Source organism: Dromaius novaehollandiae, chromosome Z (genome assembly GCF_036370855.1).
Source record: "Dromaius novaehollandiae isolate bDroNov1 chromosome Z, bDroNov1.hap1, whole genome shotgun sequence".
NCBI classification, from domain to species: Eukaryota; Metazoa; Chordata; class Aves; order Casuariiformes; family Dromaiidae; genus Dromaius; species Dromaius novaehollandiae.
In genome coordinates this window covers 71,942,114-71,969,214 of record NC_088132.1, presented here as the reverse complement: position 1 = coordinate 71,969,214, position 27,101 = coordinate 71,942,114, and the positions used below count along the sequence as shown (strand labels likewise).

The window sequence follows — 27,101 nt, the reverse complement described above, 5'->3', positions numbered from 1 at the left end:
CCTATCACCTTGCTGGGTCATTCAGAAGTTGCACAGTCCTGCACAGAGAATGGGTTGCATAATGTGTAATCAGCAGAGCTCAGGACTGCTCTGAGCTGGAAAGGAGAGAACATTTGGGACAGGAGGAATATGCAAGTATTAAATAGCTATTTAACAACTTGGGATAATTTTGAAGGGGTGGTTGTTTCTATTTCTTTGTTTCATTTTCTACTTGCCTAGAGCTTATTCAGGTCCATTTTGCAGGCCTGTTGCTGCGACTAAGATCGTCTACAACAAACCTGCTGAATAAAATGAATGTAAAATTTGTGCCAGATGATGCATCTGATACCATTCCTGACTTACTAGAACGGTGTCCCAGGACTTCCCTTTTGGACAACATTAGCTCTGAATACTACTGTACCTCATGTATCTCGTGGGTAAGAAGACTTAAATCTTTATTTCCCCCCCGCCCTTTTTTTTAAACGTAGCTTCTGTTCTACAATCAATTCAAAATATTTTTGTGCCAGTTTTCAGCCTACATATACTTGAGAAGTTTCATGTAATTTCTGTCTAGCATTTTGTAGGTATCTAAACATTAAATCTGCGTGTGAGCGTGTGCATGTGCGTGTGCATGAATAAAAATAAAAAAAACAGCCAGTATTTTCAAAAGAAACTTGAGACTTTGAGTGTGCTTCATGAAATAACTTAGAGAGGCCTGAATTGTGGACAGTGACATCACTCTATCAGGACACCAAAACTTCTCAAGATGCATATCCTAAAACTGAAGTACCCGAATGACTGATATCTTTAGAAAATCTTTCCAACCTATCAAAAATGACCAGATTGACACCAAACTCTTCTCCGCAATTTTTTTGGTCTATGTTTATTTAGGTTTTAGAATATCTGTCAGTAAAAGCAGATCACACTTGTAAAAAATAATATATTCTTCCCTTGCTGCAAGAAATATACTATTGTGGGAATGAAAGGTTTAAAGGGCTAGAAGAAGTGGACGTTCCAGGAATGTGTCAAGTGGGGACGAGAATAACTGAAGATGTCTTTACCTGTTGCTCAAAGGTCTGCATGGTAGCTAATGACGTGTGGTTCAACCTCAGCCCCCAGGAAGACACTACACAGCTCAAGATTTTAAAGATCCCCTAATCTTGTAGGTAATTAGTAATTCTTTTAGTTGAGCTTGAATAAAAGCAGACATTTTTGATGACAGTATTTTCCAATTTGTTTTATGCCGATTTTTAAATTACAAGTGAGAGATTAATTCCAAATGCTGTGACTACCATCAGCAAGTCAGGTCTATTAAAATCTTGCTGGCTCCACAGCACAGCCACCACACCAACATGTGTCATGAGCAATATGACTAGCAGCAGAGAAGCTGCCACTTTGCTGAACCTCTTTGGAGGCTGCAATACAAATATGTGGAACTCCCCAGCCTGCAATACCTTCCACATCACACTCACATCCCGCTCAAGCTACAGTATAACTAAAAGCAGATAAGCTAACTGCATAGCTGGAAAACTGAATGAGATAAACACACATTTGTTCTTTTTATTTTCCTGCCTTTCTACTCTAATTAACCATCATCCATTAGAGAAAAACCCTCTCCGTGGAAATCACATGAATAAATCTTACACAGTTCAAAATTATAGCTCCCCAAGCAGCTATAGTGTGACCACACTATTCATATATACCAAGGTGTTAACAGCATACACAGCAATGCAAAATACTACCGACATGGAAGACAGCCAAGCTACAGCTACACAGGCCCCATAATTTTCTGTATCCTGCCCACTGACTGTTAAGTAACGTTACTCTCTTCCATCTGGAACTGCCCAGCTCTGAATCACAGCGATTACAGCAATCCATACCACTTCAGTGCTAGGCAGGGGGGATCTTTACTTTTTTTCCTACTGCAAAGTCAGACAGCAAAAACAAATGTCCCTCAAACTGGCTGGCTGAACGTACATCCCAGTAGGTCCACAGTGACTTTCAGGTCTTGTCAAACTATAGTCCCAGCCAAAATCCTTGAGGACTCTGGGGGATTGCATGGGGTCTACCCCAATTTTTTGCAAACGTTTTACCAAGTTACATACCTGACATGGATACCACAGTTTGAGGTAATGCTCAGGTGAGCTAATGCTCAGTCTTTTGGATTAGTCCACAGGGATGAAACTTAAAAAGCAAACAAATTTGGAAGTTTCATGCTATAACCATGTAAAACTTCAGAACTATGAATACTGTAAATGAACCCTTGTGAATTTCAACAATACTGTATCATGCTATATAACTATAGCATGACTTAGCAAAAATAATAGCAACAGAGTTCAAATATAGCAACTGTACTTCAATTATACATACATCATATTTCAAACTAGTCTCCTGCCAAGTTGGTTCATCCACTTTATTTGACCATGGATTTCTGTGGCATGGCAACACATCTTACGTTTTAGGGTGACGTTTTTTCTACTACCTCGTTCTGTTTTAATGTATGTCAGTGGAATAGTCTTTTTGTAAGCAGCTGCAATTTAACTCTCAGGTCTCTCTTCTCCTTCTTCAACAAGTCAATTATTGTCCTTTGCTTATGAGCTTTTGCAAGAAACTCACAGAGTAACTTTTTTCATCCATTTCTGAACACAAACCTTCGGTCATTTACTGTTGAATGACACACTACCTAGCAATATACTCCTCATTTTATCTTTGATGCCATTTGCTGACATCACATGTTCCCATTCAACACCCTGCTACCGCTGTCGTCATTGAGCCAAGTGCTCCTTTTGCTCCTGGGATGCTCGGAGGCCCTCAGCAGCTCCTTGATCAGTTGCTCTACTCCTGCTTTGAGCTGCCCAAACCCAGAACAGAAGTGCTCATGATCTCCATACAGCAGACAACTGGCAGATATAACTGATTTGGTTTTAATAACTTCATTTTTTTAAAAGATAAAATATAGTTGTTACAAAATATTTTTCCATTACATTTTTGGTTTGCATAAACTTAACAAGAAACTCTGGATGGAAGTGGGATGCAGACTGAGACTTGGAAGCTGAGGGAAGAATGTTCTTACATCTGAGTATTACCTGCAAGTACGTGAAGCGTATTTCAAAGCATTAATGCCATATCCCATTTCATTTCTGGAGTAACACATTAGTCCTACCACGACTACCACTATCATAGATTGTCCTGCATGCCTGCCTCATTAAGTCACTGTCCAGCTCCTCACATCCTCACATTATTTCTTAATGCTGCCATGCAGCAGACACTTGCAGAGTTCCTAATCTGACCTACAGGTAACAGTTAGCTCTATATATCTGGATTGAGATTTCAAGGACTCCCAAGCATAAGGCAAAGCCATAGGATTCATCCATCCAGCTGTCATAAACAGCTGTCATGTCTTGCAGGGTGGTGCCCACAGACATGGACACACAACCAGGGGTCGGACCTGCTCCCACAGCAATCATGTCACTGAAACCACTCCGGCACTGGAAAGGAGGATAAAGCTACAAAACAGTTAATCAGAGCTGTATGTTTAAATTCCTACATGCTAAAAATACAGCCTGTTCTCCTGGGCAACCAGACTCCTCCTCTAATGGAGCTAGACCTTAGAGGTTCAAAGAAACAGGAAGGGAAAGAGAAAAATAACAGAAAAACTTCTCCGGAGAAGGCCACTTCCTCAATATTTAGTTCACCACTGAGAAGAAATATACAGCATTACACCAAATTCAGGGCAACACAGATGTAACCAAGGACAGTCTCTTACCCAGTGTATTCCCTGATACCAGCTCTGTATAAATACATAAATTAACTGGTGCCTGTTCAAGAACACATTAGGCCCAAGTTCGGCACTTCGTTTTCTATAGGACAAGTAACTGTCCCAAGTCTCATTTGATATCTGGGGCTGGATCCTGCATCACTCCTTAGGCAAAGAGGATGAGCATTCATTAGGGTAAGCATTTACCTAGAAAGAGATTGCAGGAATGGCAATGGGAAGGGGGATATTATGTAACAGTAAAAGATCATGCACATTTTAGAAAGATTTATTCAAATGCTGTTGCATTTTTCAGCATGCAAGATCAATTGGGGGTGGCCTGTCACACCACAGGTATCTTGTGCTCCCAGGCAGTCCCCGAGGTTGGACACAGCAGTTACGCCTCCTTCCCTGTGGCTGCCAGCAGCTGTAGCATAAAGCAGAGAAAGCTGGACGTGCTGCAGGCTCTTGGTTGTAGGAGCTCCTTTGCAACGGGGTTTACCAACGCGCTGGAGCACACGCAGCTCCCCAGAAGTCGACAGCACTAACTATGGGAAGAGGATGGCCAGGAGATCCAAGAGAGCTCCTCTCCCGGCACTGCCTTTGTGCGATCTGGACACAAAGATACTCTTCTGTGGCTAAGCCCTTTTCCTTCAGGAAGCGACTGTGCCTTTCCCTTCCTGTGCTGTTTACCTGTGCGTCTGGCAAAGCTGGTACCCAGGCTGATGTGCACCCCAGGCCATTGCTAGCCTTGTTACACCTAGGCAAAAGGATGCTTAATCCAACAGGACTGAAATACTGCCTACAACAAATACCGTAACAAACTCCTTATCTGCTTTAAAATCAGATGTGCACCAGAAGCTGACCTTTGTTCCACAAAAAGTTATGCTGAAATAAAAAGAATTTAACAACAAATGTCTGGAATTTATTTTTAAAAAGCTGCCAATTTCAAGGAGCTCTGGGATTTTGTCAATTAGTTATTTTCTTGCTAGGGAAAGAAAACCAAATGCAAAGCCTGCTCCCCCCCACCACACACACACACTTGTACCTCCTACCTATTCTTCATGCTCTCTTCTTTATTTTTCTTCATACCCAGTTCTTGAAAAACGAGTAGATTTACTCAGTATCATCCAGCTGGGGCAGCTACAAGTTGCTCTTTTGTCTCAGCTGTGAATTGAAGTCCAAACCTATTCAGTCCTAGGCTGCAGGGGAGCTGCACTGTAACATACCAGCTAAAATAGCACAGCGACAGCTGATACACAAGTCCACGGAAGAACCACTCCAACACACTACTGGTGAGCATCCCCCGTTGCTCATTTATTTGTTGCTTGCAGCCCTCTTGTATGATTATCCAGAAAACAGCCTTAGATCTCTAGAGTCTGCTGTCAACAGGCCACGCAGAAAGCCTTCTAGATATAGCCAAAAATTGTTAGTTCCAACAAACACAGAAATGGGAACCTCAACCTCAGCAGGTTTAAAGCCTAAGCCGCAGTCAGCTCACATCAAGGGACTCTTCCTGCTGCTGATTTGCATAAACTTTGGACCAAACTCATGGCTTGACATCACCAGGCCTCAAACTCCCCTCGGACCTCCAACTGTGTGCCCAAAGTGCAGTCCCCATTCCAGGGACTGGGAACTTCACTGGAACCAGATTTCCTTCCTGCAAACCTGTATGGGTTTTATTCCTAGCTTTGTCAAATCCACTCACTGATTTCTCGTGCAAGTTGAGACAGGCCATTTTACACCTCTGTGCTTTGGTTTCTATATTATTCTATAATAATATATTCTATCATAGAAAGATAGAGTATATATTAAACTGGTCTCAACATATATACATACATAGAACATATGTAACACTAGCCTCAAAGGATTGCAATCAATGTAGCTAATGAGTAGCACTGCTTCGTACCCGAACTGAACCACCCTGAGAATAACCATTTAGAGGAATTTTTCCTGTATGCATACTTTACATACATAATATTCATATCTGTAATTCAGCTGTAAGGACCCTAGGCCAGATATTAAGGAAAAAGAAGCAGAGAATGCACTAATACATTCCTGCAGCTAAGGTGAAATATGCTTCATCATATTTATAATAAATCTCCAACTTGAGATAAATGACCAATGCAAAGAGTCTCCAGTAAACAGTATTATATCATCATGGCTTGACCACTGAAGGGATTTTAACTGTAAAAGCTATAGCTAAGCATTCTACATGTAAGTTTTCATGTCTTGTGGCTAACTACTTAGGTATTCTTGTGATAAGTTACAAAACCATGCTTAGAAGTCATACCTCTATTCACAATGGCAAAAGAGGAGGGATATTTAGTAAGTTAACTGAATAACAAGCTGAACACACACAAAATATTAAGTACTTCTGTTTTACATAGATTTTTCTAGGGACCCCATTGGTAGTCTGATGATAACCTATTCTACCGTTGGAACAAATGCTTACATTTTAAAGTGAGCATTATGCAACAGTTAGAACATTTTAATTGCAGATTAGTATCTTGTAACCAAAAACAGTACTTTCATTAAACTTTAAGTTTAAAATGTCAGCAAGCAAGTTTGTTTTGCAACAGGAACATATTTCAGTTTTGCAGGATGACAGAGTCACTCATCTGAAAAAAATCAATTCCACTTGCTAAAATAAGCTAACTGGTTTAAATAAATACAGAGCTAGGACAAACAGGAAGGGCATTCATGCGTGATTGTTTTGGACTCTGGATTTCTAACTTTATCACCACACAACAACAATCATGGAAATACTTTATTTTCTCCACTGAAAACTCTTGAGATTACAGCAGTTCTCATGCAAAACTCAGAAAAATTACTGTTGTGGAAAATCACGCATTCAAACTGAATTTAACTATGCTATACTAGCTTCTGAATAAATACGGTAAGTGCAGGCTAGTGACATCTTCAGTAGGTAGGATAAAAAGCCACACAGGGTTATCACGAGCGTCTGCTCACAGTGTTGTGGAAGGACCATAGTATTTCTACTTTGTAATAGGTTAGCAAAAGCTGTCCAGCAGAGCGTTTGCTTTAAACACAGTCTTAAGGACTGGATAAACACAGATGATTCAGGCACTGCCAAACATCGTGCTTGGCTCTAAAGTACCCTTGAAGCCAGGATTAGTCATCTAAGCTTCTTATTGAATAGTGGGAGAAATTTAGGCACATAAAAACAGGATTCAAAAGCACCAACACGTTGCCTCACCCTTGCCAGCAGAGAAGGTGGAGAATGAGGGACTGATTTTACCCTGTTACTCATACACTAGGGTAATGAACTACATTGCTGGATGGAGACACATGAGGTTTTTTGGTTGTTTTTTGTTTTTATTTTTATTTTTTTGGTACAAAAACCCCACAAGGAGCCAATCTTTTCAAATTCTCTGAAAGAAAGCATCACCACCTGCCCCCTTTCATCTTAAACGCCCCAGGGCCAAGACTATTATGCCAGCATGAGAGAAATTCAGGATGAAATCCTTTTTTTGAGAGAATGTGAACTCCACCCTGCCTGGCACCAACCATCTGGCTGCAGGGCATCCTGGGATGTGCGTGTCCTGGAGTGGAAACCTAGGTGCTCAGGGAGCAGGAGGATTTGTGAACACCTGTGGGTACCTCACTGCTAGAAGTAAATCATTTGCCAGAAGAGCCCACCTGAGGCTGAGGTTGCTAGGACAAATGATCCTTTTATTAAATACCAGGGTAAATGGGCATACTAGCTTGTAAACCTTAATGGCATGGAACTAATGCAAACCCTCAGGCTGCTGTTAATCATGTTTCCATTCCAAATATTTTAAAAATTGATGACTTGTTTTTGTTATTTTCTTTCAGATACTGGACACCTGATGCAAGGTGTCCAGCTGGCTGCTTAACCACCCCTCTGCCGGCATACCTGCAAGGAATTCACTAGCATGCAAAAGGAAAGATACAGCAGCTACCTCAAAAGACGTTCATGTGTACCAGTCAGCAGGCAGTGAGGTACCAGCTATGCACCTGGAATATGTCCTCCCAACGTCCAGCAGCAAGATGTTTATTCCTAAAAATCTGAGGATTTACAGCCCTTCCAAAAGGCTTATAAATCCTTGCTCTGTTTTAGCCTAAACTGCCCAATCCCTGAGCTCCCACTAGATTTTACTTCCTAAGGTATCCCGTGGTCTGAAGTCTGGTGGGCTAACCGGACGCATTGTGAAAACGCATGTCCCACCAAATGCAAATATCCTGCCTACTGAATGTCTCCTTGTTCTTGTGTTCTGAGCAAAGGGCGACCAGAGGTTCTCACCTACCCTCCTCCCATTGTCCTGCATGCCTTTCTCATGCCCCCTCTTATTCATTTGCTCTGGGACATAGACAATTCTTGTCTTTCCAATCCTCCTTGATATATTAGTTCTTCTTGGAATAGACTAAACCTTTTGATTTTGTTTCAGACTTCTCTTCCTGATGAAAAGGAGTTCTACTGAAGAGAGAAGGAAAATTGGGAGTCTCCTCAAGTGGATTCCTATGGCTCCTTCTGTACATAAGGACACCACTGCCTTTATTCACACAGTCCATCCTCATATATTAACCCCTCCACATTAGAGAACTTGAAAAATATCCACTGGAAAGGAAGAAGAAAAAAAGCTGGCAGAGCTGTATGCTGATCTTATTTCACATCCCAGACTGACCAGATCCAAGTTCTGCTGCCTGCCTTTTCTCTGCAAAGTCGTACACCTGGGTAACTTCACTCACCCACACACAGGGCCTGATGTGTCCTCATATCTGATCTGCAACTCTGCAGAGTGGGTCTTTGTCAGTGATATATTCGGGTTGTTTAACCTTCTGGCACTCAGCAATAAGAAATGAATGTGTCAATATGGCAGAAGATCAGACTTGGGGTATTACTGATTTCCACCTGTATTATTCTTTCAGGAACCCTATCACTTGAATGTCAAAGTCAGACTTTCTCCTGCTGTTATTCAGGATAGCCTTCTCCAAAGTTATAGCTAAAACAAGTACAGGAAACCTTTCCTGAACAATCTCCATGTGGGATCAAGCCAAATCGTCTCTGTGGAGGCAACATGTCTTCTCCCCGTGAATTCTCAAACCAATGTATATGCAGTTCTGGCCTGGAAATATTACCCGCCCTTCATCCATGTCCTTAAAGGAAACAAGATGAGAATCCTTTCTTCCAATGCCTGTCACCCTCCTAATCAAATTCTGATTAAATTGTTCAGTTCCAGCAAATTTCAAATACTGAAATCTTAACTCAGTATATTTTACTGCAGCTTTAGGCTACCAACAGAGGTAATCCTCTGCAGTGATTGAAATGCTGAGTAGCCAATCTACCTTCCAAGCAAGAACAAGACTTCCAGCTGCTGGTGCAGGACTCTGCTTGTGCCCTGCTGCTTGCTACCAACAGCCTCCTGACACAGGCCAGTCTCACCCAAGCCTCCTACTTTATGCCCTGCTTAGTTTAGAATCTTTTTCAGTTAAGAAAGAAACTGCCAACTGAGTGCTATTTCTACAAGTTACAGGGAACATGGCTTGTAGAGAAAGGTACTAGCTGCTGGAAAGTCAGTTTGCAAATGTCTTCCATCTTTTAAGTGTAATTTTGTGCAGAATGAGGTACATAGCCTTTTCTTGCCTTCATTCAAACACCACAGAGCCAAACCTAAGGATCATTTAAAATCCACAGCAAAATTCCTGTGAATTTAAATAAAAACAAGACCTCGACTGGACACATTACTTTTATGCTCGTTAGCTTAGCAATGCAAATAGCATTGAGAGACATTACAAACAGATTATGAACTTCACTGGAAGACACATTTTTCACACTTTTTTAGTGGAAAATAAGGTGTATTTCTAGCAAGAACTTCAAAGGGAGAGTACCTTGCCCATAAATATCTGTGTCGGTTTTAGTTAAAGTGGAATGTGAATATCTGTGAAACCAAAGTAAAAACACGGAGCTATGGAAAATATACAACATATATACGAAGATCAGTTCTAAACTTTTACATTCCCATGGAGTTCAGATGTTACTATTTTCAGATATACCTACAGTTTTATATTATCTCGTTCATGGTTTAAGAAACCTTCAAAAATATGCTTAGGGTAGAAAAACTAAACAGAAACACACTGAAAGAGAGAAGAATAATTTCTTTCTTTTCCTGTCTTTTATGACATCTGTTAACTGCAAATAACATACTATTACTCCATATTTTTTGCCTAAGACCCCAATGTGGAAGACACTAGTCTTTCATATCACTGAGAAAGCATTAACTTTAGCAAATGTCTGCTATATTCACCAAATTCAGCAATCCAGAGTTCAACTTTGCTCTTACAGAAATTAAATAAACTCTCATTAATTCCAGAGGGTGAGGAGCTGGGCTCAAAAATCCTAAATATGTTTTAATAATAGAATTCATCTTATTAATAAGCTGGCATGTGAACCCATTTTTTCCTGCTGCTGAAAGCAGCTTGTGGTTTGCTTTTATTCTTTCGAACACAATTAGCAAAGCACTCCAGCAGCTGAATAGATCTATTCATTTGAACAAATTATTCCCTGGCAAAGTTTAAAAAAAAAAAAAACTCCAAGAAAACTCTCTCATTCTGGTGTAGTTAGAAGAGACACAAAAGCCTGACTGTCATTAATCTTGCCAGGCTGTGCCTGAAAAAGACAAGTGGGACATACGCTGCTGAATATGTTACATTTTTACCATCTCTCTCAGTGACATTACTGAATTGCTCGCTTCTCCCAACCCTTATCTTAGCTGGTGTACAATCCTAATTAAAAGGCTGACGTAAGGAATACACATAGGGAAGAGTCTGGCACGGATGTTATGGATGAGATGATAAAGTTTATGAGTACAGCTACCTCCCACGTAGCTTTTGTAGTTAACTGTTGGAGCACGAACAGTTGCTCTTATGCTGGCCATTTCTCATTTAGGAGGGCTGAAAATATTAAAAGTAACAGACTTGCCCTTTTTAATAGGTAATAGCATCTCACTATCTAATTAATCTGTGCAGCTGTGACTCTGCACACATTCTTTCACTGAGATAACTTCACAGGCAAATTGGACTCCAGTTCCCTTTTCCTCCTGTTCATTTTCAGTGTTGTGTAAAAGGCTGTGAATAGGATAAAACCGATGCATCTACTTTAGCAAACAATGCTGACATGTAGTTAACACAGCAGAGATATTTGTTTAATTAGTTAGATTTTCAGTTTTTAAATGAGAAGAAAAAAACAAGCCATGGGTGGTCTGTAACCTCAGAAGAGCAAATATCCTGGGCTATAAAATCATCTCCGCTCAGAATACCGGGTCAGACATAAAAAAAGCATTTATTGAATTCTAGACCTGAGTCAGGAACAGAAGGTGCATTAAGAACTTTCAAACTGCAGCCTACCACCAATTCATCTAGTGTTCGGCATTATTTAATAAAAATGCGTTATGCATATACTTTAACTGAAATGCTATTTATTCATAAACATTTTTAACTAGAGCATCTGTTGGGATCTATTCACACACCAGTTCAGAGAGTTTCAGATCCTTCCTTCAAGCAAATGCATGCAATTCCCATTGCTGTCTGCCTGACCTCTGCTATAGATCTGTGAGCAGAGTTTGTCCTGTATGTTGCTATTAGACTGAGGATCTCAATTGCTTTGTAAATTCCAGGACCTGTTGCTGTTAATATCTTAGTACTGTATTAACATTACAGAGGAAAGAAAAATGCTGTAATTTCTGTAACAACATTAAAGTGATTTTACTGTCCCGATGCCTGAACACCCAATCTAAAGGGATTTCTGGAAAGAATTCCACATTGGGCTATTTTATCAGAGGTCAGCCTCCAGGAAGGTACAAAAAATGGCCAGACCTTCTACAGAACAACAATGTTTATTGAAAAAGTAATCGGGTCATTATTAAATACTGAAGTGAGAGCTGAGCAGATCTGATGCTTCAGCCCAGTTCTTTGGCTTATATTAACATGACAGTAACCACTTTCAGACTTGGAAAGTGATAAGAAAGCAAACTAATAGTGTTTACTAACAGCACTGCTGACTGTCAAGCAACTGTTGCAATGGGATGTTGCAGGCAGGGAACATCATCCTTTTTAGCCCTATCTTGTGCAGATACTGCCTACCCAAATACTTCTGAGAAGGCATCTTAGAACTCCTCTGAACCCCTTTACACTCTTATTCTCGCTGGTGGTTATTTAAAAGGTGTTTAAGGACATTTATTCTTTCAGAGCAGAGATTCCTTGAGAAATCAGAGAAATTGCCTCTCCAACACCTTCCTATCCACTCACAAGGGGCAGGTTCTTCTGCCTTCCCCATCACCATAATATGACATCCCTATCGAAACAAAAGCTATTTCTGACCTGGGAAAGAAGTATCCAGAATATGTTCTCCAAATTTCACTTCTTTGTGTAATTTCACAGCTGGAAACAAAGATGGCCAACACTGTTTGACCCGTTATTTCTCCAAGGGCCATACATGCTCTTCAGTCCAGCAATTTGACAGCTGCTCTTTTAGGACTTTGCCCTTTGTCTTTCTTATCTTTTCTTCTGTCATCTGGTTATTTTCCATCTTTATGATGTTTTTTTTTGGTAGATAATAATGCCTTTAGGATTAATGTTGGCAAGAGGGCAGGACAAAATGGCAGCACTAACTGCTTTTCTTTCAGTTAGGGTCACTGTGAGATAATTTAGGCCATACATCCAGGGCCTCATTTTCCCGTAACACTGGAAAAATCCACACAGAGTAGCAGAAACACTGAACACTTCAAATCCAAATTTCTCTGACTCTGTCCTCCAGGGACATGGCTTGCAGAAAAGGATAAGGATTGTTTCAACACCCGCAGACAGGATTTGAGATAGACTGTACCAAAGACTGTCTTCCCCCATAGGTTTTGTTTTTAGGAGCAGAATCCAGCAGAGAAAAATCAGTCTCTTTCACTTCCCAGCCCACTCAGCTGAACGGCCTCTGCCTAGCAAGCTTCTCCCGGAGAAAACAGCCATGGTCAGCATGCCATGAGGCTAACATTGCCACTTTCTTTCCATGCTGCCAAAAGAAGTACTGTTAATGAGATGCCCACTATGCATACAGCTTTCACAGAGGAAGGGACTGGACCTCAGTTTGGCTTTTTATTTCTCCTCGCTAGATTAAGCCTCAAGACTTCCCCAAAATGTTTCTCCTCTGAATGTGGCAGCAAGACAATCAGTTAAGGGAATTTGCTCCATCTCTTTCTCATTGTCCAAAGTGAGGAAATGCAACATTCATCATAAACGGTGAAAAGCAGGCCAAATTACACAAAACAAAACAAAAAAATCACACTTTGTTAATGAAGTAACATAGTTATTTTGCTATACTCAACCCAAGAATATGCTTTCTAAAAAAGGTTTTTACTCCCATTGTGTTAGGAGGCTATAAGAAAGCAGGTATGGGAGGGTCTGCTGAGACCTATACGCATTAAGCATCAGTGCAATACCAGGAAATTCTGTATTTGAAACCAAATCTCTTTTCCCAACAGCTGAGATCTATAGTTCCCAAATGGGGAGCCCCAGATCCCTGAGGGCTCCACCATGAGTTATTCAAGATCTCATGAGCCAAGAACTGCCTTTTCAAATGGCTGGAAACTACAGCAGGCATAGATATATCACAAGTTCTCTCTCTGCCCCAAGGCAATGAGAAGAGACCAAGAAGGGTGCAGAAAGCTAGATGGGAAAGTAAGAGTGGTGACAGGCACAGAAGTCAGTGGCAATGCCAGCAGGAATCCAGCGTCACTGCCTGGCCCTGAAATGTCAGCCTTTTTTAGAGGGAGGCAGTGCTTGGAGCAAGGTAAAAAGCTCTGGAGCAAGAAAAGGTGCCCAGCCAGGTAGAAGGGAAGATGGAGGAAGCAGCCTGCAGAGCCAGGCAGGAAAAGGATGAGGCATTTGCAGCCAGGGAAGAAGGGAAGGCGGCGGGGAGCCAGGCGCCCATGAAGCCACACTGGGACAGTCAGGAGCGCTGCCAGCACAGAAGTCTGATTGCACAAGCAACCATGCTCTGAACAGAGAATAGAGGACTTCTGGCAGCAGGTGCACAGACTTGCAAGGAATGTCCCCAGCAAACACGTTAGCTAGCAAAACCTTCCCCTGCCAGCACCAGGGGATTTGATCTCTCGCAGATCCAATTCTGCTTGAACATAACAGGGCTCATATTTACCCAGTGACACTGCTGTATCTCAGCATGCACCAATGCTGAATTGGCACATGGTCTGAGGTGGGTCTGCATCCTACAGAAGACCAAAGCATCCCTCCCCCCTGCTTCAAACTGCCCTAACACAGCCCGTCACCCATGAGCTGGGTGCACAGGATCCTGAGCACTTGGCCAGTTTAACAGTGCTCCTCATTCAGGAAAGTTTCGCACTGCCTGAACCAGAAATGCTACAAAACCCTACAGCTGGAAGTCTTTGGGGGTGACTGGATCTTAAATATTCAAAATTACTTTTTTCAACAATCACAGTCAAGAGCAGGTGGCAGGTTTTCAAGGTAACATCTGCAAAGAGGCACACAAAGGGAAAGGGGAAAAACAGCACAAATCACAGTCCCTTGCCTTGTTCAAAACCCATTTAGCAGGTTCTTCAGAGAGCAGCACCTTGAACTTGTCAGTTGGAGTGTCTCTACTTGCCTGAGGCAAAGAATGCCAACAAAAGATTGCTTCTGCCTGCTTAGACTCTGGAAGCTTTACAGTAAAAATGCAAGCCACTGATGTGATTCAACATTACATTTTAAATAAAATATATCAAAGTTCTAACTAGCACAGGTTTTCTGAAGACAGCTGAGGTTATGTGATAAACTGCAGGAGGGGTCACTTATTAGCACAGCCTTCAAGTTCATGGGCTTTTGCTTTGAATCAAAGACAATGCCTCCACCTGGGGGGACACAATGCTTAAAGCTAAGAGCTGAGGTAGGTGCCTGAGTGGCAGCTGGCAAATCAGGGGTTCAGGTTGCTTTTTTGAGTTTAGGACCTAAATTCCCCTCAAATCTCACTTCAGGTGAGAAAGCAGGTGCTCTGGCTGCCTCAGTTCTTGTCCTTTCACCCAAGAGCCAGCTTTCAAAGCACATCTACCCTTGCTGCAGCATCTTAATTTCACAGAATACATTTCACAGCAATATTTGAATTAGCTTGAAAAAATAATGTAATATACTACCTTATTTTATGAAGCCAAAATATCTTCTGTCTTCACTAGTTCATTGTTTCCTCTATTGGTAGGCATGTATGATAGTAAAAGCAGTTTTGTGCCACACTTAACTGCAACAAATTCAAGTTTTTCCCCCTGACTGTCCTTTTTATTATGGAATTGTTTGTATTTCAGCTCTCGTTTCCTACAGCTAAGTAGTGACCAAACCCCTTTCAGAGCTCTTTTCTTTAAGTGCATTTGGAAAGTTTACTCTCCATTCTGGGGAGGGCCGACTATCAGGGAAGTACTTGTATCAGCATGCAGAAATCCCAATAGGTATGTGCTATAAATTCTTGCTTTCACAGAAAACTTTTCTATGAATATGCCTGAAGAACTAGCTTTGCTGTAGCTCAAAACCAATTTTCAGAGGCATCTTCCTCCTACATTTAGATAGATAAAAAGATAAAGACGTACACTTTCCCACATCCACCTCTGGAAGACACTGGAACTCCCCTAGGTTTAAAAGGGCTTGCAAGGACTATAGTGATATAATTGGACAGTTTAAAATAAACAACAATAACAAGTTAAATATGCTTACTAGGGAAACAAGACCATATTTCTCACTACGTTTAAGAAAAACTTCATCATCAGATGCAATACACAGCCTGTGTATTTTCTGAGATGTCTTTTTACTGAAGAAGAGTATTGGGAGAAGACAAAAAAGGTTGTCCTGAACACAGGACAACTGGTCATAGATGACTGTGCATACGTCTATTCTAGCTGGTATTTGCTTTACCCACAGAAAAACCAAACCAAAAAAAGCACTACATATTGCCAAACAAAGCAAAAGGAGATTACATGGGCAATGGTAAGTTTTCGTAAATGAAACCAGGTGTTTCTGACCTGAGAAGGGCTGAGAGCTGTTTTTGCTTTAATTAGCAGAGTGTTTTTAAAGATGCTAAAACCTAAAGCCTGTAAACAAGTACTTACGTAATCATCCTCATGCAGCCCTTGCTTCTGAACAGAACTTTTCACCTCCAAGGAAAACTTCTCAAACTCAGGTTTCACTGTCCTTAGCAGGGTGACGGTCTGGAGGTATGAGTACGCCTTCTTGGCTTCAAGGTCATGTTTGTCTCCTCTTTTCCAAGAGCCATTTCCTAGGGGGAAAACAAACATATTTCCAACATCAAATCAGGCACCATTAAAGGACCATCTTCCCTTTTCCATCAGAAAGTCCCCTCTCTTTTGCCTAGGGGAGACAGAAAAGTATGAGGAGAACTGAACCCACTTGAGGAAGGGCAGGAAGGAACAGCTGACGTGACAGCTGTCAAGTAAATGTGCAAACAGAAAGACAACTTTACTCCCATGCTGTGCTTGCTTATTTTTAAAGGTTGGATTCAAGTCTAAGCATGAGAAGATATCTCTCAGCAAAAAACACGCCAGATCTCAGACACAGAGATATTTAACTTAGAACAAGTGAGGGAGGGTCTGACCACAAAGCTTTTTCTCCATATCGCCCCCATCAGTGACCCTCTTCTCAGTCTTCAGCAGTCAGAAAGGCTTCAGAAAATACAATAGCATGATCATCATCCTGCGTGAGAGGCAGATGGTACAGCTACTTCTCCCATAGCAGTCAAGTAGAAAGCCACATGTGCAGTGGCTGCCAGATGAGGCCTGCTCCCAATGGAAAAGAAACACTTACAAATAAGTGAGATTCTGCCTATGCTGTATTTACATGTGTTCTGCGTCACAGCAGGGAAGTGATTCAACTCAAAACACCAATAGAGTAATCAGATTTTGAAAAAGCAGAACAGCTGACTGGTTGTTAATTGATAGAAGAAGCCCTTCTGCCTAACAAGGCCTGACCCTAACAGGTCCTGAGACCCTGATCCAATGCTTCATGAGATCAGTGGAAAGATACGCATCGACCTGGATCAGGTTTTGTGCTATTCTATTTAAATGATAAGTAGAGGAGCCTAGAGTAGGAGTAGAAAAGTAGTAGCCCTAAACAGTGTGCTTTTAAATACTTACAAACAATTAAAAGCTAGACAGTTGTTTTATTTTTGGAACAACAACAACAAAAATTCATGGCTAAGTGTGCAAAAGTGAAGACTGTGGAATATGCTCAATTCTGAAGGGTGACCTGCAGGACTAAGAGATGAGGGAGGATGTGGCTACCCTTCTTGGTTAAAGGACCTTAATCATATCGCTGTCTGGACCAAAAAAAGTGAATGGTTTAGGGGAGGAGATGCTAATGGAAACAGAGCCCAGGCACCAAACCTTCAGTGCTCCTTGCACTGGACTCCAGGCTGCACCTGGGTGTCTGTGAGAGCAAGACTTCATGGACAGACCCCCAAGCCCTCCCAAAGCAGAATACAGAGCCTTTGTTTCACCCCCTCTGGTACCCAGACAGTGCTGATAGGACTTTTTTTTTTTTTTTTGGATACCAAAGACAATTAGGGAATTGCTTCCCTTCCTCAGAGAGCACAGCAGAAATACAGAAGGAACTGTGCTCTTCAAGGGAGAAACACTTTCCTCATGCTGCTTTTGCCTCTATGGCAGCTCCTGTCACTCTCAACACAAGGAGTAAGGCAGAGTCCCAGTTAAGCCCTGAAAAAGATTCCTGTTAAATGGAAACTCCCTTTAGCTCTCTTTCCCCTCACCAAGAAAACCTTATTTACCATAGGTCAGCACTGGCAAGGATTGCAATCTTTACAAAATGCATACATGACCTTAGTCATTCTTTTTTTTTTTTTTTTTTTTTTTTTGCCAGCTATTTTTGGAGCTCTTTTGCTCTCTTATGATGAAATTCTACATACTTCTGCCTTGATCTAGGGATTTCTTTCCCAATTCAAAGATAAACTGGTCAAGAAATACTTATGCTGGGACTCCACTCATCAGACCTGACACTGGACAACATCCCGCAGCCTAACACGCTAACATGACTGCAGTCAGCAGTAGCACTCTTCTTTTCAATACGTGCACTCTGTCCTTGTTCCTGCTTTCCAAAAGACAGACATGCACGTCCAGCAACAGTTTCCTAGCTCAAGAGACAGAGCTAACACCTGAAGAGCTCAGTCTGTGCATGGAAACAGAAGGAAGGCCCCCGAGCTAGCAGTGTAACTAGGGGTGGCTTCCTTTCGAGAGGACACAAGCCTTGCCAGAGCGCTGAAGCTCAGAACATGAATGAATTTCTGTCCTGTACACTGTACGTACTTATTTTTTTAAACAAACTGACAGTGGGAACAGGGTAGCTAAACTTGCATAACAAAGTTCCTAAAATAATTTACATATTTAAATTCATCCATGGATAATCTTACAGGATGTAGTCCTGCTCCAGTACTTAACTGCAGTTGTTGCGGCCTTGACATTTAGTAAGTCTGCTCTTCTGAAAAATTAAAAGCATTCAGAACAGAGGGCAATAACAAAACACAGTCATATGGACTTGGCTTGGGGGAATGTTAATTTGTCAATCGCATCCAGTCTTAGATTTTGTACCTTTTGTAATTTCAAAATCTCAAGGCACTGGGAAGAGGAAGGGTTTTTTTGGGGGGGGGGGGGGAAAGGATTTCTCTGTGTTTCTCTATATGCTTGCTTTTTGCATGTGATGACCATCTGCAAAGAAGTCAGCTTCTGAGAGAAAGTCATTTTGCTCCTCACAGAAAACACATTAAAAAAGAAACAGAAAAACTGTTTCTAAAGAATTTTAAGTGTTAGGAAATGCCACAATTTAACATCAGAGGGTAGACAGTTTTAACTATTTACTTGGAAAAACTACAAGTAGATTGGACTTCCCATGACCCAAGGAGGACAATGCTGAGATCCCCACACAACCACACGCCAAACGGGTACCACCGCCCAGCACAGCACCGTGTGGAGGTCCCCCACCAGGGCAGCACAGCACTGCCCAGTAAATGGCTGAACAAGTGCCGTCCACCAGTGGCTGCGTCACTGCAGACACTCATCCCAGTGCAACACTGCCTCCTGCAACCACCACTGCCTCCTAGCAAATACCGTCCTGAAATGTGAATGGATTGCAAAATGCAGTGTCCCACCTCCTGCAGCCCCTGCACTCATTGAGCATCTCCGTGCTCAAAGACAACTTTGGGTAACATCTGTCCCAGCCAGCTTCGGCACTTCCCTGGTAGAGCTCCAGAGCTGAGCTAGTCATTTCAGGCTCTGCTCACAGCCAAGGCAAGGAAGCAGTGAGCTTCAGGGAATGATTCATCTGAGCCATTTCAGACATCTAAGGTTGAGGTGAATCACTGTACAGGAGTGCCTGTTTCTCTCCTGTGACTCTAAAGGGAGCCCAGCTCAGAGGCAGACTTGTATCTGAGGTCAGATGAATCACATCTGACATTTTCATTCCATGGGATGAAACGCGGCAGTAGCTCAGCTGTAATGAGACACCCCAGAAACTGAAGCAGTTATTTGATCAGTGGCACAGGTAAAAATCAAGTCTGCCAAACTCCCATACATACTCTACAGAAGGGCTGAAACTTCAGGGTGTTGTGACTGATGACATGGATAAAACCTTCAGCTTTTACCCTGGTCCTGATTAGGGTTGCAATACCAAACGGTTTCACTTTATGTCACAAGGGATGAAATCACTGCAAATTTAAATCAGCAAACACAAAACCTTGATTTGAACTATTGGTTTTGATCTTGTTCTGTAATTTTACCTTTTAGTTATTTCAGTAATTTCCTTATTAGCTAGTGGAACTTGGCACTTCTTTAGCTAACCTGGAAGAGATATATAGCTGTATCTGTACTTCTGTATGTATCTGTACCTCTGAATTTAAACAACGGATGTTTATCATAGAGCTTGTCAACAAAGCGGGCTATTTATTGTAAAACAATCTCAGAGGTCCTAGATGGATAATCAAAAGTTTATTTAAAAGATTTTCACTTAAGAATAACTTATCTGTTAAACAAAACACGTCATCCTTTTGTGAATTCAATTATTTCTGTTCAAGTTTTTTAAGGCTTAAAAGAAGAAAACAAGTTTTCTTTCTTTTTCAACTCCCACTTGGTCTTCAATTTTAAATGAATTTGTTATTGTACTGGATTAGTTAAGGCAGCCTGCAGGGGGGAAGTTATTTTCCCTGCACCTGCAAAAGAGACTGCTCTTTCAAAAGCCATTTTGGCACTTCAGTAAAATCCAGTTCTCAGGCAGGCACTTCCCTCAGCTTCAGCAGTCTGACATTGTTTAAAGCTGTCAGCAAACACGTTGTTCAAGTACTAACTTTAAATTAACTGAGACAGCTGTTAACAGCTGACAGCAGGTTTAGTCTCTGCCACATACTGCCATAATATCAAATGTGGGTAGAGTTCAAAAATCAAATGAATTTAATTTACATTTTTAAAGTCCCGTTTTAACTTCACAAATCTGATCATTTTTCCTTAGAAAATGAGGGGTGAAGTCAGCCACTTTTATCCACCCAGCCTACTCTAAGATATTTGGACTGCCCATGTACCATCCAGAATCTCTCTTTCAATGCTGAATATTTTTGCAGAAACAGTTGGCGATCAAAAGCTAAAAGAAATGAGATGGGTGAATCCCCAGCATAGACCAGAACTAACTAGCCCATACCGTAGTCATACTACATCTTGTGATCCACCCAGTGGTAACTATAGCTAAACAAAAACTAACGTCTATTTTCTTTCCTGCAATATCATAACCCAAGTGGAAGGTAATTACAATAACAGGGAGAGATGGTAGTGTATTCTGAGATTCAGTAGCGCATATTTTGAGGCTAACAGATCTAAAAATATTACCAGATTTACAGAAGACCTTGCAACATACTCCAGAAGGAAAAACATTACCATATGATGAGCTGTTGAAGAGCTCAATATTGAAGAAAGCATAGTCCCCATTGGTCATTCCTTGTCGATGAGCAGCTAACATGATGTTCCTGATTGTGTCACCGCTGGCACACATGATTACAACTGGTGGAGAAAAATGGAAAACACAGATAAGAAGCAGTTCAAGAACTTTTGAGAACAGTCTTAAGCGTGTACTCTGCCAGAGACAGTGACCCAAACCGTCCTCCTAATGTTGCAACAAACGACTCAGCTAGCAAATAAAACTGATTTCCTGAAGAGTCCATGGAAGACAGGTACCAAACAGAGCGACTTCATATTCCCTTATCTCCTCCAAAAAGGAGTTTTTTAAAAAAGAAAAAAAGATATAATATCTTACTCCTGCAACATGCAATGAATTTCTGGCTTTGAATTTGTTCAGCTGCATATATTCATGAAGTTAACTGCAACAATAAGCCACTGGTGGCTTCATAGTGAAGATAAGACAATCTGAAGATGAGGAATGAAGATGATAAAATGATACTACCATTGTAATTCCCAGTCCATTGAGCAGTTTGGTGTTGATTCATCTCACCTACACCTTAGCTGCCTGAAGTGTAGACATCTAGTGTAAAATTTCTTGTCCGGAGTCCCCCACAGTCAATGGAAAGCAATCTCTCTGCAATTTATTTACTCCATCCTAAGGCAATTGTATAAGGTCAATGATATGAATCTCTCCAGCAGATGACTTTCTCTCCAACAATACGATGAGCTTAGGCAACTACCTTTGACTGGACGCTTGTCCGGTAGCTACAAATGGGGGGGGGGGGGGGGGGGGGGAGGGGAGAAGAGTGCCACCTTTCATGCAAGACAACAAAACATGGTTAGAAGATTAAATGCCACAGGGCTTTGTTTGTCATGGACCAAACACTAAACAGGGGCTTTGGTCTTGCAATGGGATCTACAAGCCTGCAGATGTGCTCTGTGCAGGAGTGTGATCCACACGATGACAACTCAAAGCTTAGGTGACAAAGCCTCCAGATACCCTCCCAGCAGCTTCCACGTCACTGCAGATCTCTAGCACAGCAGCCCAGCTCACTTTCTGCCTGGCAGGAGAGAGGAGACCATGCAGTCACAGCCCTACATATTGTTATGAGGTGCTCAAACAGCCACCAGTGATTCTCAGGGGTGCAAAGAGCTTCAGACAACCCAACTAGAAAAGCCTGCCTGGCACCTGAGCCATGAGTCTCAAGCATGCAAGCCAAATTCACCATGTCCTATCCCGAAAGATGCTACAGCGGGGACTCGGGAAGTCGGGATGGTCTGCTCTCTGCCACGCAAAGGCTGAGGGCTCTGCACAGCCCAGCATCCCACTGCTGCCCTACCACATCCACTCCAGCAAGCTGGTCTGTGCAAGACCCCTCCACAAGGCAGCAGACCTCTAATGTGTTCTTCCACATTAATCTAAGGATGTACTTTGAGACGTCACTTCCCCAGTGTGCTGGGCATGACAAGCTACCTCGTGTTACCTCTTCCCTCTGCAAGGAGAAAGGAGAGTCTCAAGCTAGACCTTCAGCAGTGGGTAGATACCTCCTACACTGAACACCCTACATCATAAACTTTTATGTGCATTCACAGGACTATGCGTATGAAGCTACTAACATCAGAGAGCGCAGTGAAGTATTGTATCGATGCATGTGACTATATCCTACAGCCTCGTCATAAGAGAGCTCGTCAGAACAGCAATTCAAAACCAACTGCGCACACATTTCCAGGAACGCTGTCATGCATGGCAGGACTTAAAAACTACAATAATGTACGCAAATATTTTCACCCAAACAATAAAACTCAATCAAAACCACATTCAGCTTCTCTGGTTAGAAGTGTTTGTTATTATAAAAAAAGAAAAAGAAAAAAGAAAAGGCCAAACAGGCCAAATCTTCTCACACAATGAATCTTCTCCCATTACTCTTCTGGTTTTATGCCATCATAGGCTTAAAGTTCCAGATGCAGCCCTGGTGTAAATCACATTCTGCTAAATCCACACACTTCAGGAGAGTTATACCATGCATACCTCTGTCCAACTGATTATTGCAGAGTAATAATAATAATTTCCAGAGCAACAGAGCAAGGCATATTTCATGACTGTTGTGAGGTATCAACACGAAGGAAGAAAAAAATAATTCTTACAATAAAATTTGGATCAAAATTTTTCCAAACTCACATCAGGAATGGATTTGTCTCCCTGTTCCTAGTTTCAGTATAGGTGAGAGATTTCCTTTTGAAATGTTTCCTTGCTGTCCTCCCAATTCTCCTTTGACTTTGCCTTTATAATTCATACCTATCATAAAATTATAATCTGTAGATGGAAATCAAAGCAATTCCCATAACACCAGTAAAAGATCTTGAGCAAAAAGGAATAAAGAAAAGTGGAGGAAAAAAATCTGCTTTAAAATACACCAAGTCATATTTTGTAAACCTCTAAAGGAATGTAAGGAAATTGATATTAGCTATTTGGATGTGGTTTTTAACCTAGCAGGAGAGCGAAGATTATATATTTCAAGATTTTGAGGCAAATTAGCTCTGGGCAGATCTCTTGCAATGTTCCAAAAATGTAGGTTATGTTTACTTAATCTGCATCTGTACATTACTGCTGTAAACACACAAATGTACACATGCACACACACACAAAATGTTTTCCCTCTGGTATAGTATACACAAAGTAATTCTAATACTAATATTTTGAATTTATTGACAAAGATCGACTGGTTCTGCAAATATTTAGTGTTTAATTCCAGTAAGAAAAGAGTCTTAAAGGAGTAAGCGTCCCTTTGGCTACACACCTGCCTCCTTACACAAAGTGTAAGTGTGTTTAAGTGCAGTATGGGGTTCATGACCATCATGGCTAGCCTGAGCCTTCAAAAGTGAGCTTCAGCTACTAATGACATCCATTAAAGACAGGCGGTGAACTTTTATCACCATATTTTTCATCACAATTTTGTTGAGCCTCCAAGGCTCAAGGCTCTTGAAAAGGCTCCAGGGTCCAGACAGGTATCTGCTAGCAAACACTTTGTGCGGCCAGGTGCGGCCCTAGCTCCCAATCCTGGGCTCCAGCCCCAATAGCTCAGTGCAAAGCCCCGTCTGGTGGGGATTTAACCTCCTGGGCCAGCCTGGGCCACTCGCAGACCTGGCAGCTCCAGCCAGGGTTGATGGCAGGCCACACTGAGCACGTAACACCTTAAGACTCTTCCAGTCAGACACCCTAGAAGATGGCTAGCAAAGCTGCAAGATTCGTATTTGATGGTGCAACTTCTTTTTCAGCCGTAAGATAGTTTCTAGCATGCACCCCATATCCGTTTTAAAGCCTGCTCCTACTCCTTGCTGCTAAAGGAAAAGCCACCGTCCAGGTGGGATCACCACCAGCAGGGATATGAGGTGACATCTTCCCTGTGCATTTGTACAGGCAAGGGAGAGGGTGTAGAGTCAAGAGCGTGGGACGATCTTGTCATAGGTGTGATACAGTAGCCCCTAAAAGCTGGTTAAAAGAAGTAGAGAGGAAGTGATTTGGACAGTACCACCCAAATACCTTGCCCACCAGCCACGCTACCCCATCAGGCGACCTCCAAGGAGTCCCAAGGAGAAATGAAGACCTCAGCTGGTAAGCTAAGGTGCATGGTGAATCCTTTCATGATAAACGACTTCAAATATATTTTGATGGTCTTAGCATTGTGGGCAGCAGAAACACGACTTAGGACAAAAGGGACATACAAGGCAAGCCATGCGGTCAGCCCGTAAAGTCAGAAATGCACAAACGGAGGCGGAAGGGTCGCACCTACTGCATTGAGCAGTAGCCGCATGGAGCAAAGGACAAATGGAAACAGGTGAGACAGAGGGAGAGGATCCCACACGCACAAAGAAGTAACACAGAGGGCTGCTTTAACCCAGTTATTAGCAAGTTAAAGAATGAAACTGAAACGCAAGACCAAGCTCAACAAGGTCCCAGCTCAACAAAGCATTTAAGTTTAGTAAAAAGCAAGCCTCTCTGCCCTGGCTCTTGGCACGGGGATAGAGAGCAGAGCTTGCCTTTAGCCATTGCTCACGATCCAACAGCACAGCCAGAGCTCCCTTTGCCTAAGGGTTAACACTTATCTTTTCTTGACGTAATCTTATTTTTATGCTCTTAGCATGAGGAAAGGCAAATATGCACATAACTTAGGTTGATTTGAAAAAGAAAAATCTTTCCATACTTAGCAGTTTCCTCTAGCACTTACAAGTTTCTTTGTCTTCATTCACTACATTGTCCCAAACAGTACTTACAGGAAAGCTCCATTTCAAGCACCTGCTTAGGTATTTTCACAAAAAGAAGATTAAAGGTCCATTTGTTATTAGACAAATATGGTCTTGTGCATATTAAGGAATTTCACACCAACATTAACTACATCACTAGTGCAAGGCTGGACTGTTAAAGCACTCCAGCCTACAGCACGGTGACATAGGTTGTGTCAGCCACATAGAGCAGGATTTATATCTGCTCAATTTTTATACTATTGTAAGATGCTACAACTGAGGATGTAAAAATAGCATAAAATATTTTCAGCGTTTGTGTCTCTACTGAAACACAGCTAAGAACTTTCTCTAACTTGATTCCTAAGAGTCCGCTGACAAAATACACCTTTTCTTTCTTTGCAACAACTTAAAGAAATCTATGGCTGGTAAAGCCTCTAACGGAACATACCTTTTTGATGACCCCCCCAATATCTGTGCATCAGTTGGCAAGATCTCATTTCAAATTTGTAATTAAATGTATTTTAAACGTTCCAAAGTACTTCAAGCCTTTTACTACTTTATGCATCCAGCCCAGGGGTGATTTTCCAACATGTTTTACAAGCCATTTATCTCCACAGTGTTTTGCTAACAGTTGGTGGCAATATTACTGCACGCACTTGAGGGTTTAGAGTTCGCACATTCCCCGATATGACCGCTTCACAAAACGCATTTGTTATTTATGAAGCACTCGACGGGGCTCCTAATGGCAGGAGTGGGGAAAGAGATCGCCACGGCAAGACACAGCAGGGTGAGAGGAAAACATCTCCGCTCAGCCTTTGAACTTACACGGAGTCACTTAAAAAAATCTCGCAGAACGAGCAACAGATTTGCTGCTCCGCATCTGCGGGTGGACGCATGCGATTTCAGCCTTGTGGTATCACAAGAAATCAGCTTTCCCCTGGCGAGCTGTGATGGCGATGAAACCATCCTAATAAAAACCACCAAGGGCAACTCCCTCCCCATCCGCAAGGGCAAGATTTTGGGGGCCGAGCTCATGTGTGGCTGGTCTTGCGCTGGCGGCCACCTTCTCCAACAGGTGGAGAAGTGACATCCCTCCCTGCCCGGTGTCCCAGCATCGATCCAGACCGGTGGTGGGAACTCTTTTTGGGCACAAGGCCGAGCTCGGCATGCCCTGGCACTGCCCCAGGAGACCCGCGGGTGGGAGCAGACCAGAGCGCAGCCGGCCTCTCGCCAACGTGAAGCGGGTGGGAGCAGACCAGAGCGCAGCCGGCCTCTCGCCAACGCGAAGCGGGATCGGGGGCGAGGCCCCCCCCATGCCCACGCCGCCCCCGCGGACTCACCCCGCTCGCCGGCCTGCAGGGTGCGGACCACGTCGTCGAGGTCGAGGTGGCGGCTGCCCTCGTCGAAGCTGTGCACGGCCATGTGGAAGGCCTCCTCCTGGAAGACCACGTGGACGCCCTCCATGGCGAAGTAGCAGCTGCGCTCGGGGTTGCTGTCGCTGTAGAGCAGCGTGGCGCGGCTCCACTGGTGGTGCCGGAAGAGGGCCAGCAGCATCTCGCCCATCTTGGCGTAGGCGGGCGCCACGCGGGTGAGGTGCGAGTACTCGCCGCCCTTGGCGCCGAAGCCGGCCGCCAGGGCGCCCGCCGACAGCATGGGCACGTCCCAGTGCGCCGCCAGCCGCGCCACCGGCGCCGCCGCGTACTCGCAGACGGGGCCCAGCAGCAGGTCGGGGCGGCGGCGCTGCAGGGCCACCATGTCGACCAGGCTGAAGAGCGCGCGGTTGCCGCACGCCGAGTCCTCGTAGGTGAGCTGGAAGGCGTAGCCCGGCGGCAGCCCCGAGCCGCTCTCGCGCAGGCTGCGCACCGCGTACTCGATGGCCGGCCGCACCCGCGCCAGCGAGAAGAGGTAGGCGTCGTCCTGCGGCAGCAGCACCAGCACCCGGATCAGCTTCTCCTCCGCCGCCTCCTCCGCCGCCGCCGGCTCCGCGCCCGCGGGGCCGCCGCCCAGCGCCGCCAGCACGCACCAGAGCCCGCCGAGCAGCCAGGGCGGCATCGCGGCCCCCCCCGGCCGCGAGCCCCCACGGCCACGCGGTGCGGTGCGGTGCGGTGCGGTGCGGCGGGGGCCGAGCGCCGCGG

The 27,101-nt window shown here is 43.2% G+C and overlaps 1 protein-coding gene across 2 annotated transcripts in view; it reads right to left on the bottom strand.

The window, feature by feature from the left end:
- Window positions 1–27,101, bottom strand: part of LOC135324755 (atrial natriuretic peptide receptor 3-like) — a 49,142-nt gene extending 22,041 nt beyond the window's left edge. Inside the window, exons 1-3 of one of the 2 annotated variants that reach the window (XM_064501633.1) lie at window positions 26,307–27,101; window positions 20,704–20,826; window positions 15,868–16,034 (exon numbers count right to left, since the gene is read on the bottom strand). In XM_064501633.1, coding sequence (XP_064357703.1) covers window positions 15,868–16,034; window positions 20,704–20,826; window positions 26,307–27,018 — 1,002 coding nt within the window. In that variant the 5' untranslated portion in view covers window positions 27,019–27,101. The remainder of the gene's footprint in view (window positions 1–15,867; window positions 16,035–20,703; window positions 20,827–26,306) is intronic. The other variant, XM_064501632.1, reaches the window with a different exon arrangement.